The 25255-nt window shown below is 30.6% G+C and overlaps 1 protein-coding gene and 1 pseudogene across 2 annotated transcripts; both read left to right on the top strand.

Annotated features, from left to right (window-relative positions):
• Positions 1–22: 22 nt before the first annotated feature.
• Positions 23–7715, top strand: LOC145948073 (carboxylic ester hydrolase-like; annotated as a pseudogene). The gene is made up of 7 exons (XR_014427269.1): positions 23–463; positions 1441–1641; positions 3136–3333; positions 5682–5844; positions 6295–6503; positions 6825–7111; positions 7469–7715. The product of XR_014427269.1 is annotated as a carboxylic ester hydrolase-like (transcript).
• A 3952-nt stretch (positions 7716–11667) lies between these two features.
• LOC145948074 (juvenile hormone acid O-methyltransferase-like) lies at positions 11668–13212 on the top strand. The gene is made up of 4 exons (XM_083057834.1): positions 11668–11854; positions 11955–12126; positions 12445–12577; positions 13048–13212. Exons 1-4 carry the CDS (start codon positions 11668–11670, stop codon positions 13210–13212), a joined length of 657 nt encoding a protein of 218 aa, XP_082913960.1.
• Positions 13213–25255: the final 12043 nt, after the last annotated feature.

The raw sequence follows: 25255 nt of genomic DNA, 5'->3' as shown, positions 1-25255 counted from the left end.
TTTAGTATCCAAGACAATTTATTGATCTCAAGACAAGATAAATTTCTTTATTTCACCAAAGTGTCGTGTCCTTGAAACGCTTAATTTGTCCAGCATCGTCGAGCCTTCGCAAGATCAATTTCCATGCATGGATGAATCAAAATCATTGCAATTTAATTTTTTTGAAGCCGCCTCAACCCGCGGCCGCCTGGAACGGAGTACGAGCAGCTGTGGAAAACGCGGAAATATGTACGCAACGGAATAGCTACACGTATCAGGAAGAGATCGTCGGCGGCGAGGACTGTCTTTACCTGAACGTCTATACGCTGCGCGCTTCCGAAACGCCGTTATCCACCGCCCATCGATATCCGGTCATGATCTGGTTTCACGGTGGCGGATGGCTCACCGGGGCTGGTCATTCCGAATTTTACGGGCCCAAGTTTCTGCTGGATCACGATTTTGTCCTCGTCACCCTCAATTTTCGGTGAAGTTCGATCTTGATTATTCTTTAACCTTGAAGGGGTCACTATTAAATGACATTATTGATTGCATGATTGACATCTGTCATCTATTTTCAAACGAATTAAAATATAAAGACATATAGGGGTCATTCTTAGATTACGTTAGGCTTTTGGGAGAAGAAAGTTGAAGTAGTTCTTACGTAAGATTTTTTAAAATGTTCCTCTGATAAGATAAAATCTAATCAAAATTTTTCTTGTCAAAATAATCATAAAAGTTTTCATTTTTGTTTATTTTTATCAACTAATTTTAATTATTTTATAAAAATAATGAAAATGTAACTTTATATTTTGAAAAAGAGACACACTTTGGTACAATAAATGTATTCAAATTTTATACCACGTGGATGACTAATGTCACTCTAAGATTAATTGTGTAATTTAATTTTTTACACGCAGAGATGTGTAATTTCTTATATTAAAATTATGTAAAAATATTATATGCACAATGAATGATGTTTGTTTTTACGCAATTATTGGGGAGGAGAAGTAAGAAAGTTATTACAATTTCTTTTATATACGAGGCGCATTTTTAAAGTAAGATCCGTTTTGAAATAAAAAAAAGATCTTAACATATAAAAATAATTTATTTTAGCCAAAAAACTTCTACAAGCTTACTTTATTTTTCCACATAATCATCATTGACTTCCACCTATTTTTGATATAATTTCAACAGCTTCATAATTCCATTTTCTTAAAAGTCTGCCGCCTGTGTCTTGAACCACTTAGTAACGGCGTTTATGATGATTATGTGGAAAAATAAAGTAAGCTTGTAGAAGTTTTTTGGCTATAATAAATTATTTTTTATAGTTTTATATTGTTAAGATCTTTTTTTATTTCAAAACGGTTCTTACTTAAAAAATGCGCCTCCTAATTCAAAGAGAAATCGATTTTTAAATAACAGATGTGTTATGCGTAATAACACGTCGATTTTTCGCATTAGACTTGGACCGCTGGGCTTCTTGAGTACGGAGGACTTGGAATGTCTGGGCAATCTTGGATTGAAAGATCAGCAGCAAGCCATGCGATGGGTGCAGGAGAATATCGTTTTCTTTTGGCGGTGATCCGAACAGAGTGACTCTCTTTGGCGAAAGTGCGGGAGGCGCAAGTGTTCATTATCATATGGTGAACCCTCTTTCAGAAGGTAAGATCTTTGGCAAGATTTTCATAATAAATCACATTAATATGTATATATATTTGCATCTATATATGAAACACTTTTATTCTCTCCGGCCTTTGTGTGGTTTTTAAATCCTTATAATTTATCTCTTTAAAATATTTAAATGACATTTATCTTTAAATGCATTATGTTCTTTCTTTAATTATATAAATAATTGATATTAATTATATATAAAATATTATATTATATATATAAATATTAAATCTATTATTATATTATAATTATTATTAATTATATAAAATATAAAAAATATTTATCTTTTAATACATTATATTCTTTCTTGAATTATAATAATGCATATAGTTTAAAATATAAATTAAATATTAATATAAAAATATAAAAAAATTATAAAAGCAAAATATACGTACTAAAAGATATTTATATGATTTGAACATTTTAGGGAGATAAATTATAAGGAAATAGAGGAGAGTAGGTTAAATAAAAAATTGAAAGAGAAACAGGTTATTAGTTTGCTCGTATATATAAAAAGTATCATTTAGCTTAATTTTTTCTTCATGCAATGCAAATGTACATTATTGTACATATAATGAGTATTAATACCCTGATCCAATTTTATCGCAAAAAATTATTTGCGATCCTGATTTTTATTGAGCGCGACGTCGCCTAAAGTCTCTTTAATTGCTGTTGCATAAATAATATCGTTCCGATTTACAACACAACAACGCGAATCGTGATTTTTATAAGAATATATGAGGAAATGAAAATACATGTTTTATAGTCACGCTTTTTTTCTTCTAAGTCGCTTGATGATGTTAATAAATCACAAATTTAAAGCTTGACAAACCGGTTTCAAGATCGACCACGTTACATTATTATTTTCTTATTCATCGAAGGAAACAAAAAGATATCCAGTAATGCAACTTAAAAAAATTGTATATATAAAAATATTATTAATATGTTTATTGATACATATTACATTTTTGACAACATTATAAAAACTATCTATCAATTGAAAAAATATTAGCTGCATTTTATGAATCTAAAGTTGAGTGGACTATACAATATATAAAACATGTTATTTATATATAAAAAAGAAATAAGGATATAATTTGATGTATTTAAATACGTATTTTATTTTATTGTAATCAGAAAATAAAATTTAATTAATTATTATTAACAAAAATATAACATAAACAAAAATATAAAATGATATAAAAAATAATAGAATAAAAAGAAGAATAGATTCGCATGTGTTTATATATATTAATAAAATATAACATTGTTGCTATTAAAATCGAGTAGATCAAATTATAATAATTTTTAAAATTTTTACTTTTGGCAATTATTAAAGAGAAGATTATATCATTATACGTAACATGGAATGTATTATGCAATCAGACATATATGTGATTTGCAGTTTCTTGTAAAACATGAAACATTTAATTGGCGTAATATGTTTATGCGCGTGAAATATTTACATTTTTTCTCGTCACACAGGTCTTTTTCATCGCGGTATCTCGCAGAGTAATAACTTTTACAATCCGTGGACTTTAACGCCACCAGGATCCGCCACAAAGAAGACCATCATCCTGGGTAAAGGTTTAAGATGCAACACCGAAAGTTCCGCAGAACTTATCAAATGTCTGCGAACAAAAGACGCAAAGGAGATTTATTGGTACCGATCGTCTTTTCCAGGTAGGTAAATGAATTTTTTAACATATTTATCTCTGATAATAACGAATCATTGTAGATGATGTCATGTATAATATTTTCAACAATAATAATATTTTATTAAGAGAGTTTATATAATATAATTAAAAAATATTATATAAATAAAACATGAATATGACAGTTATCGTAATGTTAAAATTAAAATTAAACGGGACAATTTAATATATGTAAAACGAAATATTATAATTAAAAAATACAATTTTTTTTTAATTACAATTATAGATTATTTAAAAATAAACAATTTATTTTACTATACTTCTAATTTACTGGAGTTTTTCTTTCGTTAATATTAAATGAATGAATGTTGAAACGATCTCAATCATGTTTCTTAAATCACGAAGTAAAAGGAAGAAGTATAAATAATTTCAATTATCGAATAATTTAATACAATTTATTTCTTACTAATTAATTTCTCTGTCGATTTATAGGCTTCGTATATTTTTCACATAAATATACGTGTCTTAGAGTGTGCAAATGTAACATTTAATTAGATGCAAAGTATGTATATATATAATCTAAGAACTTGAATTAACTGCTGGAATTTGACCTGAATATTTAATACTTTGACTGCTTGTTAAATGTTTTCTCGTGCGGCCTTCTTACGCATTTCTTTATTCTTTATTTCGACAGGTATCTGAAGGCATTCGTTAAGCTGCCAATCATGTGTGCATAGCGTTGCTACGTGTTGCATGAAATTTATGAATTTTTATTTTCTTCTCTCTCTGGCTCTATATCTTTTATACCCAAGTCTAATAAGATATATATATTTTTTTTTAAATAGAACATCCTGTATATGAATCACATTTATTATTTGTAATATAATCTTATTTAAATTATTAATAATTATTCTAATGTAATCTCTGATTTAAATTGTTAATTACTATTTTGATGTAATCTTTTTGTAAAAAGTCGAGCACATAAATCAAGTCCAGTTTGTAATATTAATATTTTGTATGCGCGTGAACTATTTACTTTTACTATTTAACTTAAAATGTCATCTAAACACATTCATGCACAGCTGTTAAAAGCGTAACAGTGAGAGACAAGCTCTATATCTCTGCGCGTGCATCAGTTTCAGAAAAATTATATATGTATGCTTACGTACTGACATTGATATGGTTGCATGATCCGTGAACAGTCACGCGAAGTCATTTTATCCCACTTTGGAATAGGCGTGTCCCGATGCAAAATTAAAATAAACTCGAAAAAAATTATGATGATAGATCACGTTTTCATCAATCTGCATATATATATATATATATATATATATATATATATTCATGAAATTTGTTCAAATATTTATTTATTTATTGTGACCGATATTATTTGTTTGTTGATACTTTATTTATTTAAATAGGCGCCGTAGGAATTTTTCTGACAAGATAATTTTTATTTATGAGTAATATGTGTTTTAAATCTAATTCAGTTATAAAACTGTGTGAATAAATATGTTCACAAATTTCTGGCGATGCGAGAAAAACCAGTTTAACGAGACGTTCATGTTTTTCTGTATATGTAATTGACATTTTTATTCACGCTCGTGCATCGCGCACCTCTATCGATTGAAATTAAAAAAAAACAACAGGAAACAAGTTGCAAGACTGATTAACTAAAGAATCGTCATCGCTAATTATGACATCGATAATAGAAATCTTCCCTATTTCTTGAATACGATATTCTGCATATTTTATCAATCATTCAAATGTTGCGCTATTAACGAACAGATGATTAATTCTGAGAAAAATAACATATGTTTTAGAAATCTGTATAAAAATGAATTTATTTTGAATAGAAATATTTTTATTAAATATAAAAATAAAAACAAATTTGTATTTCTACATTGAACGATTAATATTGTAATCAAAAGACGTGTATTTTAGATTTTCGGTTTTCAATAAAGGCTAAACTGATCGAGTTTTTAATAAACGCGCAATACATTATAGACCGTGAATTGAAAATCACACAAACCGCTTGATTCTTTTAATCTTGACTTGACTTTATTTTTAATACTTTATTAGTTAATACTTATTTAATAATTATTATTTAATTTTAATATATTAATGTTTTAATATTTTATTATTTAATATTTAATTATTTCAATATTTTTTCCTTTATTTTGATATTATTTTGATATTTAATTATTGAGTTTGTTTATCACTCTATTTAGCACTGTTGTTAATTAGTTTTCTTATGTCATACTTCTTTATTACCATTCAACGAAGCCTTATTTATCTTTCTATGAAACATATGTTTTTATTCCAACTGGTTTTTCTATAATTTAAATTAATTAATTATCCCTTGTTTTATCTCAGCATTATGGTTATTGTCCAATGATACCCTTTAAACCAGTGATCGAACCCAGACACGCAGGTACTTTTATGGCGGAAGATCCATTAATTTCCATGCGACAAGGCCGTATAGCTGATAAACCTTGGATGACAGGAATTACATCAGAAGAAGGAACCCTTAAGGTAGCAGATAAGGGACTACTAACTTTCTACATAGATCTCCAGCTCAAAAACCGAGAGATTTACATGATATTATCATTTTAGAATTACAATTATCGGAAAACTGCGCAGGATAATTTTTCTTAGAAACATTTATAAAATTTTGAAAATAATTTTTAGAATATAAGATCGGAAAACTACTTCTTCCTGTAACTTATTTCAACAAAGCTTGCTTGCATAAAACCTTATAAAAGTATTTGTTTTAGAAACAAAATCTAGATAACACGTAAATATAGTTTTAACATCACACTTTTAACCGTGTTGCAAATTATTACATATTAATAAATTATTGGATAATTCTTTGACACAAGCATTATTAAAATTTCGATTAATCTTATTTTATGATAACGTAATATAAAATTTCTTATATAAAATTATTTTTTAAGTTGAACAAACAATTTATGCATAAGCTGCTCCTCAGGTATTTACGGACGAGATCAGGGTGAACATGTGAAGAAATTGAATAGCGATTTCCACAATGTTGCACCTCTCAGCTTATACTACGAAGAGCGATACCGTCTTCGTGATACACAATTTCGAGATGAAATAAGCACTAGTATTCGCGAATTCTACTTCGGCAATGGAGACATCGATGAATCCGATGAAGCTAGATTCAAAGTCATCGATGTAAGTCCAAATTAAATAATATAAATGTTAATATTTTTGATGTTTTAAAACGAAAAGAATATATGATTTCATTTTCTATTTTTATTATATAAAAAATAAGACATTTCCTTTAACTCGCAAATAGAGTATACAGTTACTACAAAAATTATTTTTATTCTAAAAAATTATTTAATAATACTTATAATATGTTTTCTATTTTATGCAAAATTAATCGAACAAGAGAATTGCAGTATTAATTTAATTACTAATTAGTTTCTACTAATTACTATTTAATTACTAATTAATTTAATTAGTTTCTGTATTAACCTAATAATTTTGCAGATGTACAGCGACGCGTGGTTTAATCACGGCATTCACGAAGCTATCCAAGACTTTATTGTGAATCAAACTTCATCAGTCTATTATTACTACTTCGCGTACAGAGGAAGCGCGTCTTTTAGCTCGATATTCGGCGATAGAGAAAGGAATTATGGAGTGTCACACGCGGACGAATTGCAGTATTTGTTCCCTGTGGGTGAACAATTGTTCGTGGAAACGGAATTGTCCAAGGAGGATAACGAGATAATTAGTATCATGACCGAACTCTGGTACAATTTTGCAAATTCCGGGTGTGTTAATATTTTTAGGGATAAAATTTATTACTGAATACAACCAGCTATCTCACAATTCGGATTTACATCGTGATTTTATTATGACTAATATATCAGAATTTTATATATATATATATATATATATATAAATTTTATAAAAATGTGAAAGACCAGTGTGTGTATATAATAAAATTAATATTTAATCACGATAATAGTTAGCGTAATAATGTCTATTTTATGCATTATTTTATCATGATTATCTTATAATAATTATACAATGAGTTAATAATGGAGTTATAATAATTTTTTCTTTTGATTATGCGTTGAAAATGATGCATTAGTATATAAGGTACATATTACAATAAAATTCTTTAGAAATCCAACGCCAAAGGTCAGGAAGGCAATTCCCATAAAGTGGAAGCCGGTGAAAACAAATTATTCACCAGAGTATCTATACATAGGAAATTCGTCTAAGATAATTATGGAAAACAATCTTCTCTCGGAAAGAATGACATTTTGGAATCAGCTAACACATCGGATGAAGTTACATAGTGCAGATTTAAAAAATTTTAAGGACGAGTTGTAATTCACAGTTGTAATTAACATTTTTATAAATTGTTGTACGAAGATCTTTCAGTGATTGCAAGAACTTCAAAATGTTGAGATCTCTTAAGAATTTTTAAGAATTGATTTTCAAAATTTATTTTATAAGAATATATTTTTAATCTTAATTGAAACTTTATAAACAATTTTAATTATGGGTTATTATAAAATTTTGTATTAAAATGATTTTAATAAAGATATTAAATCTAATGTATATGTTCTCAAGTTGCATTTTCTTTATATTTTTTCTACAAGGCTTAGGCTTATTCTTTTTTTTTCTTTAAGTCTAAGTCTCTCTTCATAAACATCAATGCATTTTATGAAATCATTTGGTATCAATGCACATTTTCTTAATTTCTTATTCATAGATATAGTTGTAAAATTAAGAGTCATAATTTTTATAATCTTTCTATTAACAAAAATTAAAAGATAAATATATATCTTGTGATTATTAATTTTCTCAAATAGTAATAACATAATCTGTGCACAATTTTTCTATGTTATTTCAACGTGAACAGTTATATTCCATTTTTTAAAGAGTATATGATATTTTTCTTAAATTTTCTGAATAATCTAAACAATAAAATATAATTATTATAAATTCCCATATTTATGATTATATATTTATAATTATATATATGTAATTATAAAAATATATACAGGGTGTCCGGTAATAGTCACGCCAACCGTTACATATTCCTACAGTGTAATTTATTTCTTCTATATATCTGTCTTATATTATTTTCTTGTTGTTCCTATTAATTATTAAAAGCTAAAACATGAGATTTTCTTACTTTTTGTGTATGTAATATCTGAAAAAATGCAATTTTTGAGCGATTATCTCGCGTTTGGAACGGTCAAGTATTTTTAAATTGTACAAACGTGTAGATATCATATTTATTAATAAATAGCTAAATTTTCAAATTTTTCTTATTAATTGCGATTCACAAGAAAACTACCTTAAATGTGCGGCTCTTGTGTGACTCATCGTGACAATAGTAATTACTCGATGTCAGAAATCGTACATGAGTATAAACAGAAAAAAGTAAAGCAGAAATACTTTTACCATGATAATTCGCATCGAGATACATTAGATTTTTCGATACACATTAGTCATAATCATAAATATATAAAATATATAATACAGATACATTAGGTTTCTCGAGACACATTATTTAGAATGTTTTAACAAGTTATTTCGATCTCTCTCATTATAATTATCATCATTGTTACAAATACGTTATTATTGAATTATGAAAGAAATTTCTTCGTAAAAAAATAAATAAAAAAATTAATAAATTGCTTATTCAAGTAGTGCAGTTTTTTCATTCTTATTCTCAAAATTATTATCAAATTGTAAAACGTAAAAGATTACTATTCTTTTTTCATATATTTTTTAATAAAATAATATTTCTTAAGTAAAAAGAGAAAAACAGAAAAAAATTAAAAAAACATTACATAAATTTAATTTTAACAACACAATCAAATATGTATAAAATTTTTATTTATTAAAAATAATTAAAGTCGAGCGATTCTATAACTTTATAAAGATTATGTCAAACGATTAAAAAGACTAATTTTAAAAAAATGCGATTTTATTCAAAATTTCTAACGTATGCAAATATAACATAAAAAAAAAGATTTATCAATTTATCGAATTTATATAACAAATTTTTTATTAATTAAAACAATTTTTATTTTGATTATTTATTTGTAATTTATGAGCACAGTGCTTTTCTTAAAAAGCCTTGGCTCAACACACATCTTACTTGAAAATTTCTGCTTGTGGCCTTTCTTATTGCATTTTTTGATATTTTTGCCTGTTAGAAATATACGCTCGTAAAAATTTTCTTTGAAAATCTTTACTTTCTCCATTCATTTATCACTTTATGTATACAATGAATACACAAATGCTGAAAATGAAAGAAAACCTGTTATAGACGGCAATAATCTTAGACCTGTGTCCTGCAGATGGTCCATATTTATACGATTCTTTGCCTATGTCTACGAAATTTTACTTAACGCGATTCATTCTTGATATTATAAGCATTTAAGAAGATTTAAGAAAAGTAAAATCAATTTTTCAAAATTTTTAAATATTTCCTTATGCGATCTGCTATATTCCTGCGATATTCAGCAATTAGTCGGCATCAAAAATCAAATATTAACTAAGTAAATAGAAAAATGATATTGTACAACCCCATAGAGATTTGTTTGAATACAACATTAGATTCCCTATATCGACTATTTCAATTTTTTAATTACATATTTGTGTAATAATTATAATATTTGTTTATATATAATATGTGACGGCAGACCCTTGTCACATATTTTAACCGTTTCAGCTTTTCACGCGTTAAACTCGAGGCCTTTCGGCTCGATCTGTTGCGCTCGGCCCAGCTGGGAATGCCCGAGGCAGTCTATTGTCTGACTCATTTGGCGCTCAGATGGAACCACTTGGAAGGACTAAAACGTCAACTTTCGAAAAAAATGTCTTCTTTTTGTACATAAAACGTACTCAGCTCTCGACTTATAGCTAAATCACCAAATCCTCGGATCTAGCGATAAGTGTCTTTATTAATAAATGGTTGTATTTACTTTACGCAGTATAATCTTTGATGTATCAACCTGCCTCACGCACAACTCTATATAGACATGTACAATATGTTATATAAATATGTTAAAAAAAAAAAAAAAATTAACACTACTGATTTTGACATACATATATCATCAATGGCATGAATAATGTTAAAAAAATTTTAGCCGTCGTCTGTACTTTATTAAAATATTTTCGCGTTTAATATATCTATTTATATACGACTAAAAATTCATTTTTACATATATGAAATTTGATTTTGGAAGATAATATAAAATAATTAACATCAAGCTATGTGCGTATTCGTAAATTATTATTAAAGATTGTCGAAATAAGACATTTGCAAAAATGTATACGTTCAATTGCGTAGCTAGAGCCTATCAAAATTTCGTATTTTACTTCAATAAGGTCATTTTATGCTACTGAAAATTTGCTGAAAATAAAACTTTTGTTTAAACTATATACATATATTGTATTTACCAAAACTACATATAATAAAATCTTAATTTTTCCTTCATTTCGAGTCAATTATAAATTAATAGTACATAATTAACTTACTTACATACTTGATTAATTCAATTGATTTTATATCCGTCCTTAAAAAGCTAATTTTTAACAAGCTTTTTCAAATTTGTAAAAATATTTTTATAATTCTTTTTACAAAATTTTACAAATATAATATTTTTTTTAGGGATTTCACACACACACACACACATATATTTTCTATAAGTTAGTGCATGTGTCGAACATACACCATAGCTATCTCCCACTTTGTTGTTTCCTCACTGTTCGCTAGTTTCCCCGCTGTTCACTGTTTGTACCTGAGTGGAAGGAAGTAGAGTAACTCTGCCATAGCCTGTCCCAAGCCAGGTTGAGAAAGGAGGAGGGTTGGGCGTGGGGCTAACAACCCCACCCAGTAAAAAGACAACATGTTAAGAAAGCTAAACAAAGCCTCGGAACACGGACGGACTTACGAAGACAAACGCGGACAAGGAATGAGGAGGATCTAGCGAGATTGCGGGAAGAGTGGCGACGAATAGTACGCCAGGCCGAGGCCCTTCAAGGACTGTAGAGCCAATGGAAGAAGAAGAACAAGGAGGGAAGAGTATATAAAAAGGTCAAAATTTCTCGGGCCTTTACTTCTATAACTATAACGCATAACGTGTCCTAGCTACATCATAGCATTCTATCGTGCAAAGTGTATTGTTACCGTGTGTTATCAGAAATTTTCGTAATATCTATTATTATATTCTCTTACAATAAGTGAACTTTGTTCGGTGAACAAAAATCCAAAAAGAACATAATAAAATATTGTAGTAGTGTGTTTTGTGTGTTCTTTTTTTTGAGTGTTAGTTATTTCCATTCATAAAAAGATATGGAATTCAATCCGGAGCTGGCCATAAAAGAACATATGCTGAGATATGCTGAAGAGCTAATGAGAATAGTATCACAAAAAAAACTATTCTCTGTTCCAACAAAATGTATGGAAGTGAATTGTGCTTTTGGAAATATCACCAAAAATTATTTATTGCCAAAGCTTGAGAGTAAATCGACAATAATAGGTAAGAATATAAAGAATAAATTATATAAAATTGTGTGTATAATAATAAATTTTAAGACAAAATTATTTTTTAATTCTCAAATATTGCGTATTACTTTAAGGTACCGATAGTTCAGAGAAAATGATACAATATGCGAGAAAAACATATAAAAGCAGCAAAGAAATTGATTTTGAAGTATTTAACATTCAGACTAAGAATCTACCCAAGAAATATATAGGTCAATTCGATCACATTTTCTCTTTTCCGAAGATACTTTCTCGCAATGATATTCTGTAAGTATAAATTAAATTTTATTATATAAAGAAAAAAAGTTTTACAAAAGTTGTTTTAAATAAATAATATTTTTATAGAACCTTTTAAAAATTTTCACGAAATTGCTTTTTTTTTATTTTTATGTTGATATTTATGCAAAATATTATATATAATGATAAAAAGTACAACATATTGAAATAATAAGCTCTATGTTAATTGATTTTGGTGCAACATTAACATAAGATTAGTATTAAATAAATTTTTTTAGTCCAGAAGTATTATAACACATACATAACTGTTAGAAATTAATTATATAGATATTTTTTTTTATTTAATAGACAAGAATTTCGCAATATTTATAATATGCTGAAATCTGGAGGATACTTCTATGCAATGATGGTTATAAAACATGATGCGTTTAAACTTTATGAAATATTACAGTCGCACCCATCTTATGGCAAATACTTTAAGGTACATATACATTTGTTAATATTTTAGATATTATTTTCTAATTGTAAGTCTCCTGTTACATATTTTTAATTATTATTTTTGTATTTTCATGATACATGAAGAAATATACGTCGAAATTTCATGACGCACTTGATGCTAAGTCAGATATAAAACAAATGCTTAAAAACGTGGGATTTGAAATCAAGAAATGTCGTTTTACTTTTGATGTGGCACATAAATCAAAAGATTACATTATACGTAAGTATTTTAATTTTTTACCATACGTATATTAAATATTAAAATCTTAGATATTAAAATATTAGATATTAAAATCTTATCTAAGAAATCAAATTTGTTTTAATGTAGCTATTTAACGGTGGTGTGAATTATATTATCAGTAAATCAATTAACTTTTTATGTATGTATATATGTTTTTCATGAGAATTATTTATTTTACAGCGTATATCTTCTGCGGTCTTCCCTTTATACAGCAACTGAAATCTGAGGAACAAGAAAAGTTAAAATGGCATTTAGAACACGAATGGGATATAATGCCAAAAATTAACGAAGATTTGCCGTACAATTACCTAGGTGAAAAGAACATTGGCGCATATGATACATTAGAAATATTCGCGTATAAAAGCCCTATATATTAGATCTTCTACATAACAGATTATTATAATATATCATAACATAATAGCTCATCATTATTTATTATAACATACAATCTGTATCAATCAACTACTATTTTAATCTATCTACAATATGAACTTATTCATTTATTTTATGTGTCATAGTATATACAATGTAATATAATCTATATATATAAGTGCCGTCCGTCTGTCTGTCTGTATGTCCGCGAACTACTTCCACATTTATGGACCGATTTTTGTGAAACAGGTACCAAAATGTTGCAAATTTTTCGGGGGTGGCTGCTGTGGGGTTTATTTTTAATTTTGTCCACCCACGCACCCACCCACGCACTAACAAATTTATTGACTGATTTTCTCGAAATTGGTACCAAAATTGTGCAAATTTTTCGGGGATGGATACTATTTGGTTTTTTAAAAGTTTTACACTCCCACCCACCCATTCACGCATCCACCCACGCATTCACACATTTATTGACCGATTTTATCAAAATTGGTACTAAAATTTTGCAAATTTTTCGGGGATGATTAATATGTGGTTTTTTTAAGTTTTACAGCCCCATCTACCCACCCACGCATCCACCCACGCACTCACACATTTATTTACCGAATTTCTCAAAATTGGTACCAAAATTTTGCAAATTTTTCGCGGATGGTTAATATGTGGTTTTTTTAAGTTTTACACCCCCACCTACCCACCCACGCATCCACCCACGCATTCACATATTTATTGACCGATTTTCTCAAAATTGGTATAAAAATTGTGCAAATTTTTCGGGGATGGATACTATTTGGTTTTTTAAAAGTTTTACACTCCCACCCATTCATTCACGCACGCACCCACGCACAAAGTAGTACATTTTTATTTTATATTATTTTTATAAAAATACATACTGTTGTTGTTTTAAACATTTTTTAATTTTTTGACAAATATCTGTGGTGGTTCTAACTTTCGTAAATTTTAAGATATCGTGATAAATTTTTTTACATAAATAGACTATCATTAAAGGATTATTGTTATTTAATTTGACGAGGATTGGTTAAAGGATTAGATTTTTATAAAATTTTAAATTTTATGGAAAATGTTTCTGTTTGTTCTAATTTCGGTAAATTTTAAGATATCTGGTTAATTTTTTTAACGTAAATAGAATATTATTTAAGGATGATTGTTATTGAGCTTGATATTGTCATTGATCAAATGAATAAAACTTATTAAATAGAAAATATCATGGATGAAATAAATATTCCTAATGAAATTGAAAATGTGATTGTAAATGAAATAAATAGAAATGAAATAAAAAGTGTTACCATTAATGAAATTAATGGACATAGTGTGAGCATGTTAGCATGAACAAAATGACTAAACAGATCGAAATAGATAATTTAAAAGAAATTGAAGAATTCAAAAATGGTAAATATTAAAAAATAATTTATTAGTTAATTTTTTAAAAAATTTTTTGAAAGTTTAAGTCTTAATAATTGCTTAATATTTATTTTAACTTATACTAATCTATATATTGTAATATATTAAATATGATTAAATATTTTTTTTTTAATTATCTATATATATGTGTATTTGTATATTTGTATTCGAGTGTCATTTGCCATGACAATAAATAAATCACAAGGACAAACTTTAGAAAAAGTTGGAATTTATCTGCCACATCCTGCATTTGCTCATGGTCAACTCTATGTAGCATTCTCGAGAGCAACAAAAAGGCAAAATGTGAAAATTAAAATAGATGAATTAAGCAATCAAGGACATCTCATTGAGGAAAATACAAAATTTTTTACGAAAAATGTCGTTTACAGAGAGATTTTATAAATTGAATAATTTGAAAATTGTATGAGAGCTAATAATATAACGGGTCAGCGGTGGGTAATTAAACCGTAAAAAAAATTTTTATAAATAATAGAAAATATATAAAATATTATATGCCAAATAAAATATTTATAATATTTGTAATATTTAAATTAGTGGAAAAACAAATCATGTTCATCCCAGAAAAAAAATACATTTTGATAACAATTTCGAGAAAATCAGTAAATGTAGGATAAAAAAATAAAATTTAAAAAGAATTATAAAAATTGAAAAAAAGGGTTATATAGAGGCTTTGAGGCGACACACACACACACACACACACACATACGCACATTGGCATAGAAATCTGAATAAAAATTGTAAACAAAAACATAGCTTCCTCACACACATACACATACGCACATTTTTTATGGAAACATTTATGAAAACAAAACCACATAACATCCATCCCAGTAAAATTAGAAACATTTTGGTACCTGTTTCACGAAAATCGATCCATAAATGTAGAAGTAATTCGCAGTCAAACAGATAGAACATCTAATTTTCTCTGTTACATAATAAATAAACAAATATTAAATAAATTGTATAAAAAATTATAAATATTTTTTATAAAGATGCAAGATGCAAGCTTTGAGGACCGCGCTTCGCGCGGTCCGAAACGCTAGTATAATATAATAGTCATATAAATAAAAAAAATTTATATATACATATGTATAACGCGCTTATTTGCTGCAACAATGACATAACTAAAAAAATGTGATTTTTCAGGAGACATGATTTAATAGTAGTACAAATGTAGCAACTTTTCTCCCTGTATTCAACTCGAAAATTTTTGATTTCTAAGTTATGTCATTGTTGCAGCAAATGAGCGATATATAAATATATATATATATTTATATGTAATATAATTGTACATAATATATAATTATTTATTTATTTTTATTTATTTATTTATTTATTTATTTAACGGGACTCATCCCTCTAATACAAAAAACAAAATTGAAAATTTTATGTATTAACATCAGTAAAAGACATAATTAAAATAATTATAATAAGAGACAACGCAATATAAGTATTAACAATCAGAAACAAAAAATACGTGATAAATTAGTGAAAACATTTCGATAGAGATCGTTTGAATGAGTAGAGCGAACAGTGAAAGAAATCGACACGATCTGAAAATTTATTCGCCAATATGCTAAGTTTGTTTAGCGGTTTAAATTTATCAAATGAGGTACGATGAAATTCTTCCCCGAAAATTGGACTGATTCTGAGAGGCCTAGCTGGGATACGCAAATTTACTCGTGCCAATAATTCCGAACAACAGATATGGCCGTTGATCAATTTATATAAAAACAGTAAATCTAAAAAAACTCTTCTATCTTCCAATGTGCTTAAATTAAGCTTCTTCAAAATTACATCATACGTATGATCGGAGAAACGCATTGGCCTGTCCGTAAGAAAACTCATCCTGCGGAGAAATCGATGCTGCACTCTTTCAATCAGAATGCAACAACTCTTCCGATACGGATCCCAGACAATCGATGCATATTCCAGCTGAGACCTAACAAGCGTGCAATACAACAATCTTAAAGTAAAAACATTTTTAAAATACTTGAAAGAGCGCATTATAAAGCCAAGTTTTTTAAACGCCCAACTCGTGATATTTCGAATATGTTTACCAAACGATAAATCCGCGCTAAAAGTGACACCCAAATCTCGTATGTCATCAACAACTGATAGAGTAAACCCATCTATCATGTAGTCGTGCTTATACACTAATCTTTTATGATTAAAACGAACTACATGACATTTAGATAAATTAAAGTGTAATTTATTCCTATTGCTCCAATGGTCAAGGCGAAGCAAATCTTGCTGTAAAAGATCCGCATCCACAGAGTTATCCACCCGACGAAAAATCTTTAAATCATCAGCATAGAGCAAAAATTTACTATGATAAAATATTTCTCCAATATCATTAATAAATAAATTAAATAGTAACGGGCCTAAATGAGAACCCTGTGGTACGCCTGATGACGCTTTTATAACTCTGGATAGACAATTATTGTACTTAACGGTCTGCAATCTATCAGTTAAATAACTAGTTATCCATTTTAATATGTTATCCCCAATGCCAAAGGCACGCAATTTGCAACGCAGTATAGCATGGTCAACACTATCAAAAGCTTTTTTAAAATCGGTATAAATAGCATCTACCTGGGAGCCATCCTCAATTGTCGCGCTTATAAAATCCTGATACACCAATAAATTCGTAACCGCAGAACGACCAGCAATAAATCCATGCTGCTGCTCAATCACTACATTCTTCAACATTAAAGCAAGTTTATTAGTAATCAAATTCTCAAATATTTTTGGTATAATACTTTGCTTACTTATAGGTCTATAGTTGGAGACTAAAGACCCATCCCCGCTCTTAAAAATCGGAGTAACGATAGATAGCTTCCAGGATTCCGGAAAGATACCACTTGATAAGGACTTATTAAAAATTATCCACAGAACTCTAGACAAGATATAGTTGCATGACTTAAGAAGCACCGATGGGATGCCATCGGCGCCCGGACTAGAATTTATTTGAGTGGAATTAATAAAGTTGAAAATGTCCCCAATGGAAATATCCATGTCCCGTATATTCAAGTCATGCTCATACATCACGTCACAAACTTGACCATTAGAGACGGAATAGACAGATTCGAAATAATCTGCGAAACAATTTGCAATATCCAAGCTATCATCGATACAAGAATCGTTATGGTATATATACGTAGGTGATTTATTGGAGGTCGTCATAGAATTAATAAAATTCCAAAAAATTTTTGGATCTTTGGTGATCGCTGACTCTGAGTTAAGTACGTAACTCCGCAAGCATGTCGATGCAAGTGATTTGCACTGCGCTCTCAGTCTCGAGAAAATAATCGGAATATTGATTGCTACATTTATAACGGAAATGAGTAGATTTCTTAGCCTTAATAAGAGAGATCAATTCCCCCGAAAACCATGCAGGATGCAGAGACCTGCGAACCGGATATCTAGGCACATAGGCAGATGTCGCATACTCAATATGATTATACATCAATTCAACAGCCGCATTTACATCAAGATACCTGAATTCATCATCCCATAAAATACTGCCAAGATAATCATTAATAGCACTGTAATTCGCACGCTTAAAATTCCATCTCCATTCAACTTTAGAAGGTAGAGAAATCTTCATCGGTAACTGAACAGATATCGCAATAGCCGGATGGTATCGGTCGCATTCGCATAAAGGCTCTGTGGCTGTCCGCACCGAAACACTGCGTAAAGAAGAGAAAACTAGGTCCAATGCATTATAATCGACATTTACTATCTTATTATGCTGAAAAAAGTCAAATTCATTGAAGTATTGCATTACAATATTCGCCTGCAAAGACATTCTACTGCAATGTTCAATATCACATTGCAGAAAGTCATTATTATTGTGCCAATGGATTTGAGGCAGATTATAATCACCAACAATTAAAATCGCTGCATTAAGTGACCCAGCTCTCACTTCTCCCACAGAGAGGCAGTGAGATTCATAAATAGACGGATCCGAGCCCGGCGGTATATAAACAGTACCCACAATTAAGTGTTTATGCTCGAGTCGAATGTCAACAAATATTTGTTCGACCCATGACACCGTTACATTCAAAACACGACAAAACAAAGTATTTCTCACAGCAATCAATACACCCCCTCCCCGCGAGTATTCGCTATTAGAGTTATTTCTATCATTTCGAAAAACGTTAAAATTATCAAAGCCCAATTCCATATCAGATATGCCATCGTTCAGCCATGTCTCGACAAGAATAATAATGTCATAATCATCGGAGACAGATGCAATAGCACAGCGCAGATCACAAAGTTTCGTTCGCAGGCCACGCACATTCTGATAATAGATTAGAGGGAGGCGAGCAGGTTTTTTGAGGATGTATTTACATCAACGATTTTAGGCACACCATTTTTATAACGTATAGTCTTATTATTATCACCCGCATCCTTATACTCTTTTAATTTATCTTGAAGATTTTTAAGATGTTGCCTCTGTTTAAGCGTTTGATCCTGTGAGATTTTGACTGGACCGGAATAACGCGATTTGTTCTTCAAGATCGCAATGGCTTCACGTTTAGCCTGGAAGGTTACTCGCAGCGGTCTCAAATGATCTTGCTTTTTCTTCCCCAGTCTCAAAATACGCGTCACATGAGCATCAGGTTGAATATTCCGGATGATATCATTTACAAGATCAGCATCAGTACAGTTTCCTCCATCCGGCTCATCGAGATTATAAAAGATTAAATTTTTTGATCTCCTCTCCCTGTCCTCAAGTTCTTCGATCAAATCCTCCTCAAGAGATAATGGGGAGACGGCCGACGGCTGAGATTCAGTCAACAGACCTTCGACGTGTTTGACTTTTTCCGCTAGGCACCGTATGTCCTCCTTAAATTTATCCATATCTGCTCGATATAACTCCCTCATTTCAGTGCGAAAAACAAGAAATTCAGCACGAATCATATCCTTGATGTTTTTTTAGAAAGGCGGAGTCTGTATCCAGGCTCATCGCTGCACTCGCAGAGTTTTTACAGTTCGTAAATTGCCCATTAGAATGAGGGTGACCCGTTCGAGAGAGACAGGACGGATGTGATGCAAAATTGCAGTCACCACAAATTACAGGCTTAGCCACGACAGTGCCACACCCCTTGCACGTCTTTCTTCCGTCCATGACGTTAAAGAAAGCTTAAAATCACGTTAAATGTCACAAATAGCCAACTATCAAAAATTCAAAATCACGCCAGTAACAGCCCGAACAAAAACACGTCCGTCCTCTACAGATGTATACTTGAGACTATTTATATGTAAATCTGATAATATATTACATATGTATTAATAATTGTAAACTTTTAAACTTAATAAAAAATATATATATTTTAAAACTGTTTTTATGTAATTTGCAATATTGTTAACTATATAATTTGTAAAGTTGTAAATCTTATTTTATTAGTGCAAATTCTATTAAATATTAAAAACAAAATACATTACATAAGCACAGGTTAATGAATAATTTGAAAATTTAAAATAATATTAAGATTTTTAGAATAGTTTAAATGTGTTGCGACGTATTTTCCGCTCGAATCCGCCATGGTTCGAGGGCACACGGCCAAATTGACGGTAATCTCGCATAATCGCCCCAAAATCCCCCCCCAAAAAAAAGGAAAGAGAAACGGTAGCTCGATATCAGGGAAAACCCCGAACGGTAGCAGATAATATTGGGCGCCAGGCGCGCGTAATCGCGCCGTCTCAATTAACGCACTAATACGCGACACGCGAATTTTCGGTAGCTCTGCGAAGAGCGACGTGGTTCTCTTAGGGGGAGAGGAATCTGAAGAGAGAGTGTCGTAATAAATCCCAAGCTCACGTTACATATAGAAAGAAAGTAGAACATATATTATACTAAAAAGGAGAATAGCTTCGTTGTACAGTTGTTCAGCATACGCCGGTAACAATATTCGCGACAATAATAACGGAGTAATATAAATGTCGGATTTCTTAGGGGGAATGCAATGCGGTAGAAGGGTCGCAAGGAAAAATGAGAGAGAGTGCGGCGATAATCAAAAAGATACTCAATTTTTCGGTGTATGATACGGAGATCGTCGAAGGCGTCCGCGAATTTCTATTCTCGAGAGCCCGAACCGTAGCGCGAGAGCGCAACGGGTGTACCAAAGCAACGTATCGAAAGCCGTCTTAACAATTTTCCGGTGATCCGGGCCCTCGCTCGGGCAACTCTGACCGTAATCTTGACACGCGTAACAATTATCCTCAATTTTCCCAAACAATAAACACGATAACGACAAAATATACGGACCACTAATATTTTTCATTCGCCCGCTCCCTCCGCGAAGTAACCGAGAATCTACGCACGATACAGCGGGACGTGTAATCTCGATCCGGAAAACGGTCGCTTCGCGTAACCCGAGTTTCTCTTCGGTAACAGAGGTCACCGCGAAAGTAATGACTTCGGTTTAACTTCCGGACGCGGGAATGATCGCTTTGAGAACATCAAAGAAATCACACAGACGGGAATGACTGTCGACGACCCGGCACCTCTGAGTGGGCTCGCTTGTACAAAAAAAACGGAATCGCTATCCGGCCCGCCTCAGCCTGTCCCCGAAGCGAATTTATCTCCAATTTATAAAATTCGCTCGGTAACGATACGGTATTTCGCGAAAATTCCTAATAACAAAACAAACAGTAATTGCCGGTCATACGCCGGATCTTTTCCGCGAGCTGAGGCCGGCGTTACTCCGATCTTCTACTTCTACGGGTTACCCCAAGTGGCGGCCTTACAAATTGATGCGCAGTGGTTTCGCCGGCTGTGGTCGTCCCTCGGAAGTCAAAATCTGGGAGGTGCGCCCTCACTCTCGATCTTTCGATCCTCGCGCATCGATTCACGCATTGGCTTCCCCCAACCGATCGCGCTTCCCTCGCTGGGAGGGGTGTTAGATAGCGTCCCGCGCCGAATTCTTCGATCCGGTTGCCCCTCTTCGATATCGGGGTAGATTTTCTAAACGGTGATTTCGCTGGTAGGCCCGTCTTAATTAAGCCGGCTAATTGCCCTGGCGGTCCGTCCGGCTGGCCAGGCCGACAACGGATCCTTTCCTGGGTCGGCGGGGCGTTCGGGCCGTCCAGGCCGTCCACCTGCCCTGCAGGGTTGCGTTCGGAAACCGAGTGCATTCCCTCTCTTTCTATATCATTTCTCTCTCAGTGATATAGAAAGAGAGGAAATACACTCGGTGACGTTTCCGAACGCAACCCAGTAGCGGTGGCGGTCCTCGTGGCCTTGCGTTTTTCGGGCAGCCATTCCTCCTTTTCCTTAAGCGTCGGTAATATTGCTGTAAATTTTAAAGCAGCATCATTTCTCGGCGGGAATCGCGCGGCGGTAACCGGGCGCAGAAGAAAGAGAATACATGACCTTTTCCGGGAAAAATTCTTCGTGTCGCGCGCGAGAGGCTCTCCCCTTGCTCCCTCCCTACGATATCCAGCATCTTCTTCTTTCTTGCTTTGACGTAGTCTTCCTTCCGCCGTTCATTGGGGACCCTATGCGACTCGCTAACTACAATGAACTGTAGACGCGAACGAGACTAAACGAAACAAAACGAAAACGAAAGACGCGAAAACGGTACAATGGCAGAAGTCTGCCGAACAAAAATCGGCGCCCTCCCAGACAAGAAGAGGCGCAACCCCCAGACCCCCTCCGCGGTCGAGTTACCGCCCTTGTGACGGACGCGTACCAAAGCGTTACGTCACAGTGTTGACAAATTAAATATATTAAAATAACTGTAATCAGTGGCATACATAAATATTATATTTAAACAAGGTTAAAGAAATTTTTAAACGACCAACTGGCTAGTGATAATGCGTTTATTTATCGTTACGTTTCGACCCTATATCGGGTCCTCTTCAGACTAAAATAACAAAAACCATTAAGGCTCGTAGATGTTATAATAATGATATAAGCCAATAAAACATATAATACATGTAAAAACAATACCTTACAATCTGCAATTTCTATAGATATAGTGTGTCAGTATGTGAAATGACCGTACGTGAGTGGAAACAAAACGACATCTTGAAACGCGCATAAAAGAACATAGAAGTGACATTAGGAAACACCAGAGTAATCATTCGGTGGTTAGTAAGCACAGGGTTGCAAGAAATCATGAATTTGATTGGACGTCGGTATCAATCTTACACAACGAATGTAATTTGAAAAAGAGAGAAATTAGCGAAATGATTTGTATAAAAAAACATAGAGATGCGATTAATCTGCAGAAGGATACAGATAATTTGAACGCGATATATGACACTATTCTTAACGTACTTTAATATCCTTGACTAATGAATTTGTTATTGTCACGATTTTTATATATTATGTTTATGTTTATAACACTTTCTTTATATATCTCAACATTCTGACTTATACCAGCTTACGTTAGACTTTTCTAGTCACTGTGTAAAATGATGACGGAATTTCCACTCACGTACGGTCATTTCACATACTGACACACTATATCTATAGAAATTGCAGATTGTAAGGTATTGTTTTTACATGTATTATATGTTTTATTGGCTTATATCATTATTATAACATCTACGAGCCTTAATGGTTTTTGTCTGAAGAGGACCCGATATAGGGTCGAAACGTAACGATAAATAAACGCATTATCACTAGCCAGTTGGTCGTTTAAAAATTTCTTTAACCTTGTTTTATAAGTACTGGCGTTTGAATCTTTTACTTTGTTATTATATTTAAAGTATACAAATTAATATAAATTTCACGAAAAAGAATTTAGAGAAGTAGCACTACATAATTATGTAAAACTTAATTAAATTTTATTTTTATTTTTACGCATATTAATTCTTCGCTGGTTTAGTTCTTTATTTCAAAATAAAAGCTTGTTATATTTTTCTTATAACTTTTGCTATGCAATGTGTGATTCCAGAATATTAATAAGAATAAGAGAATAATCATAAAATATATACGTACACTTATTGAAATAATATATTTATTTTAAATATATTTTTATAATTAACATATTTTATAATTTAATAATGTAGTAGTGAGCATAACGAGAGAGATAGAAATAGCTTGTAAAAAATGCAATTTACGCGCTGCTGCTGAATGTCAGCTTAAACTCACGCAATTTCACTGTCGCGTCGAGACACACATGTAACGTCTCGCTGGATCAGCCGATCTCTTACTTCTCTTTTGCTAATAACTTAAAGATATTAAAGACTATTACCATTATTACTTATTACTGCTACTAAAATTCTTGACCATATTTTTCATTTTTTTATTTTTTTTACCGATTTTATAATAATTTTATTATAATGTTTCGATATAAGCACAGTTAAATATTAATTTTTATTATTTTTTTTCTTTTTTAACAATATTAAAAGTAAAAAAAATATTTAATGCCTTAAAAAACATAAGAAAAGTATATATATATATATATATATATATATATATATATATATATATATATAATTTATGCTAAATTTATAAAATAACATTGTTTAATTTTCATATTATTTCATAAAAAATTTTTTATTTCTGTATTGTTCAGATATTCTCTTCTCGGAAAAATTATTCATTAAAGTCTTCTTAAATTTGGTTTTGTTATATATAATAATAAATTTAAATAATAAAATACAATAAATTTGGCCTTGTCACACACATATAACAAATATTTATGCAGATACAATTTATACTATAAAGTTATTACCACTTATTTTATATATATATATATATATATATATATATATATTTATATGTTTATAATACAAGACTTTTAACAGACACATCTTTTTTTAGAAATTTTAATGCTTTTATGTTTTTTTTAAATTAAAAATAAAAAAAGCAAACCAATATGTTCATCGAAAAAAAGATAGAGCTAGCATTATGTAAGAACAAAGAAGAACAATAGAGAACACTTTTGTTTTAATTGTGCAGTTGGGTAGAAGAAAAAAAAATTGTAAAACAATGTCCTTGTAGTCTTTTTGGAGAAAGCATTTTACTTCGCATATCTCTGTTTTTGAATGGTAATATAAAATTAGAACTGAGATTTTCAATATTTATGACTCATGTCGATGCTATACGAAGCATTGATAAAACCAGAACTATATATCGCTCTATCAATCCGGCCTAAAATGCTCTTTGAATTAGCAAAAATATAATTTCTGTTTAACTAATTAATTTATTATATCATCAAGTTGGTAAAAAAGAAAAAAGATGCGAAATAAAATAATTGTATATTATAATAAATTTATGTATGTGTGTTGCAATATATAATAAATAAAAGAGAAACTTATTATTATACTTATTTAATTATATTATTTATTTTATAAGTATACATTTGAATTTTTATTTATAAGATTTTATCATTTTTTATTACAATTATTACAATCAATGAACAATAATCATTAAGGACAATTAATAATTAGAGTTATAATAATTTAATAATAATTATAATAATAAAGAATTAATAATAATAATAATAATAATAAAGAAATTCATATAACACTGCTGTTATACACATCAAAAAGGCAAAAGTAAATGATTGTTTATCGAGGACACGCGCGCGATGACTTCTCACTTTTCTTTGAAATTGTATAAAAATCAAAATTTTAAGC

The sequence above is a fragment of the Prenolepis imparis genome, unplaced genomic scaffold (assembly GCF_030444845.1).
Source record: "Prenolepis imparis isolate NDT839.2.m4 unplaced genomic scaffold, iyPreImpa1.0 SCAF_227, whole genome shotgun sequence".
NCBI classification, from domain to species: Eukaryota; Metazoa; Arthropoda; class Insecta; order Hymenoptera; family Formicidae; genus Prenolepis; species Prenolepis imparis.
The sequence above is the reverse complement of the archived record's forward strand: the minus strand, read 5'-3'. Positions and strand labels throughout refer to the sequence as shown.